This window comes from Salvelinus namaycush, chromosome 6 (genome assembly GCF_016432855.1).
Source record: "Salvelinus namaycush isolate Seneca chromosome 6, SaNama_1.0, whole genome shotgun sequence".
Taxonomy (NCBI): Eukaryota; Metazoa; Chordata; class Actinopteri; order Salmoniformes; family Salmonidae; genus Salvelinus; species Salvelinus namaycush.
In genome coordinates this window covers 45,625,339-45,630,952 of record NC_052312.1, presented here as the reverse complement: position 1 = coordinate 45,630,952, position 5,614 = coordinate 45,625,339, and the positions used below count along the sequence as shown (strand labels likewise).

General features: G+C 44.0%; 1 protein-coding gene across 1 annotated transcript; it reads left to right on the top strand.

The window, feature by feature from the left end:
• The first annotated feature begins 874 nt into the window (after positions 1 to 874).
• LOC120049413 (lumican-like) lies at positions 875 to 4,743 on the top strand. The gene is made up of 3 exons (XM_038995682.1): positions 875 to 1,081; positions 2,016 to 2,896; positions 3,171 to 4,743. Exons 2-3 carry the CDS (start codon positions 2,023 to 2,025, stop codon positions 3,323 to 3,325), a joined length of 1,029 nt encoding a protein of 342 aa, XP_038851610.1. The 5' UTR covers positions 875 to 1,081; positions 2,016 to 2,022; the 3' UTR covers positions 3,326 to 4,743.
• The last annotated feature ends 871 nt before the right edge of the window (positions 4,744 to 5,614 follow it).

Here is a 5,614-nt window from a genome sequence, read left to right as displayed (position 1 = left end):
GAGCTATAGGAGGACTGGCTCATTGTAATGGCTGGAATGGAATGAATTGAACAGAGTCAAACATGTGGTTTCCATATATTTGATGTGTTTGATACGGGTTCAATGAGCCCGTCCTCCCATATCTCCTCCCACCAGCCTCCTCTGCTGGGGACACATGGAATTCATTGGACTCACATCTGCCTCACCTTACTTTCCTCTATTATGGTACCATGTGTTTACCATGAAGAGGCAGATTAGGTTAGGGATTAGGGGCTAGGCACTCTACACGGGCTCGGAAGAAAGCGGATGTTTACGGTTTTCAGGAATACGGTATTTTCAACCTAACTTCCGTTTCCCCTGAAAAAACGGATGTGGGGACTCAGGAGTCTTCGTTAGGTTAGGGGCTAGGGGTCAATTTGGGATTCAGTATACGCTGTTTTATAATCCTTTTCTGGTCCACTAAGACCTCGTCACTTTTTCCGAGACCCTATTTAAGGTTTCATGCTGCAGCATAATAATTGGCAGCTGGCTCTGGCTGCAGACAGATTTTTTCCACACACTTTCTTTACCATTCCAGGAACCTTTTGTTTTAACTTGTATCCACTTCGCTTTTTTGTTAGTAGGGGAAAGGAAGAAAGGGAGGTGGTTGTTTGGTGGAGAGGGAGGAAAAATGACAGATATATATGATGCCATGTGTCCTTTGTGAGGCTTCGCATCCTCATTCACGCACGAGGCGGACCTCGTATCCCAGACCGCACTGGTGCACCTGTGACTGGTTAGGCAGAGACCATAATTCTCAGATTCCATGCCTTAAAAACTCATGTAGATGCCATCGTCTTTGTATACTACAGTGTGACTTCAGTTTGGGCAGCTGCCTTCTGTCAATCTGGGACCACAGTCATCTGAAGAAGCAGAAGCTTTCCCACCCCTTTCCCTCGCTCTCTCTTTCTCTCACTCTCTTTATCTCCCCCTCCCTCTCCCTTTCTCCCTCGTTCTCCTCCCTCTCTCCAGAGACATCTGGCTTTTGAGCAACCACAGTCTTCTTACCTGCTGACCTTCCATCCCACACGCAGAGGGAGAGAGAGAGAGAGAGGAGAGAAAGGTAAGAGGAATGGACTCTTGTCATTTCCTGAAGGGTTCCTGCTCGGTTGTCCCTAGGTATTTGGTCTTTCCATGCTGGGATTGATAGCTATCCCAGTCCCAGCTAAACTCTGGGGGAGGATTGTGTGTGGTACAGGGTTAACTAGTTGTCACTTGACAAGGGAAAGGAGTGGAGAGATTTTTGTAAATTATCTGATGCTTTTCATGTTGCGTTGGACAATGTGTTGTTCTTATATTGCACCATGGCATGAATGCATTTATAAAATGAATACACTGTATTGATGCACAGTATTGTTAGTCAACGTCTTGTTAGTCAAAGGCATTAATGTGTTTGCATTTGCAGTACGGTATTATCATGTGATTACATGCCATACTTTAAATCAACACATTGAGTTAAATCATCTTAAAAGTGTCAATATGTTATGATGATATTTATTGCCTTTATTTGTTGACATTATAAAGTGTGTGTTCACTGAAAAACCTGCATTGTTGGTTCATAGATAGTTCTAAATATTTACAGTAGGGATCTGCCTCTTTTTTTAAAGAGATTTGCAGTTCACTGGTATTACCAGATTGCTGCATTAGGGTGATTCATGAATAGTTTTGGTCAATTGAGCTTTTTCAATAGATGTTTTTTCTCTCTCAGGGAACCCTAGTAGCCTGAGATGAATGTTTCTAACTTGGAATCTGTAACAAGTCTATTCTTAACCAGTTTATGTCGTCTATCATCCAATCGAAATATCATGTATTTAACTGTTCAAATAGAGTTTGTTCTCTGTAGATTTTAAAATCAAAGTACCACTCAGGATAATAGTAGGTAAGACTATGTATGAAATGTTCAAGATGTGGTAGACTTTTGCTAACTTTCTCCCCGTTTCACTTTATGTTTTTTTCTTTGTCTCCCTTTCTCCCTCTGTCTGTTTTCCTCTCCCCAGTACAGTTATGTTTCCCCTCCGTGTCCCCATCTTTGCCGTGCTGGTCAGCCTGACCGTGGGTCAGTACGATGACTACGACTACCAGCCGGCTTCCCAGTACGGCCCGTCCAGCGCCAACTGTGCCCAGGAATGCGAGTGCCCCATCAACTTCCCTACTGCCATGTACTGTGACTCCCGCAACCTTAAGTTTGTGCCCATTGTGCCCTCAGGCATCAAGTACCTGTACCTGCAGAACAACCTGATCGAGGAGATCAAGGCTGGGGTCTTCGACAACGTCACGGCTGAACTCCGTTGGCTGGTCTTGGACCATAACCAGATCACCAATGACAAGGTCGCCAAGGGAACCATCGACAAGCTGACCGGACTTCATAAGATCTTGTTCAGCTTCAACAAACTGACCGAAGCTGTGATCCCTCCCTCCAAGTCCTTGGACGAGCTGAAGATGATGAACAACCAGCTGTCCAAGTTCCCCGCAGGGAGTCTGGCCGGCATGCAGAACCTGACCTCGGTCCACCTCGAGAACAACGAGCTGACATCTAAAGCTCTTAACGGGGTCTTCAAGGGCCTCAACAAGCTGGTGGCCATAGACTTGACCAACAACAAGCTGAAGAAGCTTCCCTCAGGCATGCCCAGTTCGCTGGAGACCTTCTATGGCGATCACAATGACATCAGCAGCATCGCAGCCGGGGACCTCAAAGAGCTGCCCAAGCTGGCGTACCTGAGGTTGGCCTACAATCAGATGACGGATGCAGGGATTCCGGCGGGCGTGTTCAATGTGACGAGCCTGATCGAGCTGGATCTGTCCTACAACAAGCTGCAGTCCATCCCTGAGATCAACGAACAGCTGGAGCATCTCTATCTGCAGGTCAACGAAATCAACAGTGAGTGATTTTCTTTGTATTTCCTCTTTTTTTTTCATTCTCTTTCTCTTCTCTCTTTTTCTCTATTGTCTTTTCTCTCTTTCAACATTCTATTTCCGTTCTCTTTCTCTATTTCGACATTGCAATTACAAATAAATCTAAATCAGTCATATCCATCCTCAAGTCTTTACTGCCTCCAGCAAGTGTCAGGCAATCGGTGTAGGATGTGTACATACAGTAGGAAATGTTGAATCATGTATGAGTCAGTTCACCAAACCCCTTCCCTCCCTTCCAGAGTTCAACCTGGAGAATATTTGCAAGTTCTCTGGCCCTCTGAACTACTCCAGACTGAAGCACCTGCGTCTGGATGGGAACAACATCACACATGCCGACCTACCCCATGACTCCTCCAACTGCCTGCGCCAGGCCTCCGACATCATCTTCGACTAAGGACCCTCCCCTCATCCGCAAGTCTCCCTCTGTGACCCTCCCCCGGCACCACGACCCACCCTAAACTAATCCTTCAAACCCCAAGAGGCACAATGTGGTTATATTCCAATATCTACAATAGCATACTACTCAGAGTATATGCCCAATATGTTTCTTTATTCTAAGTGGAATGCTAGTGTGGATAATGAACCCGAAGCGACAGTGTTTGCAACAACCCTAAATATGTATCCTTCCCCCTACCGGCGAAATCGAGGTCACCTCTGTCAACTCATCGGTAGTCCTTTCTGTAAACACAGACTATGAAATAACAAACCAACAAAGGTTAGAAACCCCGGAGAGAACTTTTATTTTGCAGTGCATCATGGTATTCTCATGACAACCATAGGGTATTTCGTCCGTAACAAATGGCTGGCCCTGTACCAATAGTTTTATCCGAATTTGCTGCAAATCAAACAATCGGCCACAATATAATGTAATGGTGCCTCGTAAAAAGCACTTGAACTGTACTTGTTTCAAACAACAGGTGCCTTTTCTTGTGCAAAAGAGACAATATAGGAACATAGTGATTCCTGAATGAAGTGCTTTTAATGAAAAAGCAGCTCACACACTTCAAACATTCCAAAAGTAGTACTTGTTTTCAGACAAGTATATTGAGGAATATGGGAATAAATCTCACTTGCAAATAAATGCATTGCCCATTCCTCTATTGTATGTTTGTCATGATGTTTTTGAAAGGTTTCTTGTATTTAGTCAGTACACTCCCAGAATCATATTGCTGTGCAAAAGATCTGCAGGTAAGGAATAAAAGTATCTAAGAGAGCTGTGTTGTGTACTCTGGTGTAATGTCTACTGGGGAAATATTGAATAGTGGAACTCTTTTGGAACCAAATTAAAACTCATATGTCATGCCAAAAGCTGTGGCATATTACCCATCTTTCTGTATGAATGTTGGGGGGAAAGTTATTAATAATCCTAAGGCTTGACACTGAATAGCTCTGCTGAAGTAATTTACTGGTTTTTTTATTAGTTATTATGCAGTTAAATAAGAGTCAATCGCCCATTCATTGCAGATCACCGTTGTTATGCCGACATTTATAGAACATTTGCATTGCTTGCATGCATCTCATGGTAACTCTGTATGATAATAAAAGCTAGCATTTTAACTTTTTGTCTATTCATGGTTACCTTGTTTGCCATGTTTGATGTGTGCTTTTGCCCGCATAGCTTTATCAGAATAACAACAATTTGTTGTGATGCTAACTTTATCTTGCTCTGTTGTGGCAACGTTGGTGGAATGTCATGTGCTATTTGGGCAGAGTATATCCAAATTTATTTTCATTATGGCTTTTGACTCAGTAATCGCTGGTGAATTTACTGTGAGGACATAAAATACATTTGAATAAACTACATTTCCAATACTCATGTGTGGTAAATGTTTGTTTTAAACCTATAATACTCAGTCGTAAATTCAGCAGAATATTTTTTTAAATGACTACATTTACCATATACTGTTTCCTGAGGAAACAGACAGTAAATGTGTCTGCAGTATGACAACATTCACAAAACACGTGACACAAGAAGAATGGGATCTATCTAGTCTCTTACCCCCCAGGCCCTACACTGACACATGTATGTTGCTTCTTACTTTAAGCTTTCCTGAGTGGTTTGTGTTTTAGGGGTTAATGTGTTGTGTTTGGGCCTGCACCACGATGGTTGGCAACTCTCTTCCTGCAGGAAAGGGGTTTTCTCCCAGTGTCATGCTGTGTCTCTGCACATGAATATCAAGTTGAACATTCTGATCTGTTCCATATTCTCCTTGGATGGGTGGGAGGGGGGGTGGGTGGGTGGCTTTGGTGGATGGGTGGGAGGGGGGGTGGGTGGGTGGGTTTGGTGGATGGGTGGGTGGGAGGGGGGGTGGGTGGGTGGATGTAGTGCCAGTGCAGGCATGTAGGTATGTAGATCCTATGGTCCTGGAGGGCTGCAGGGATTGCAGGGTTTGACTGGAAACCAGAGCTGAAATGCTCAGTTGAGGTAGCTGTAACTATCCACACGGTTAGTTTTGATGTAATGAGGTGTGGTTAACAGGTTTTTAGTGTTCCTTACATGGTGATTTGACAGAAGGATGCCTGTAACTTAATCAACAGTAAGTAACGCCAAACAGGTCAAGCAGCCACTTGGGTGATGTTTGGCGGCCATTTTGTGCCAGAACACTCAGAGTCATTTGTGCAGTGTGCACCACCTCCAACACAGGATCATAACTAAAGTATGGCCCAGTGGTGATTTTCCATC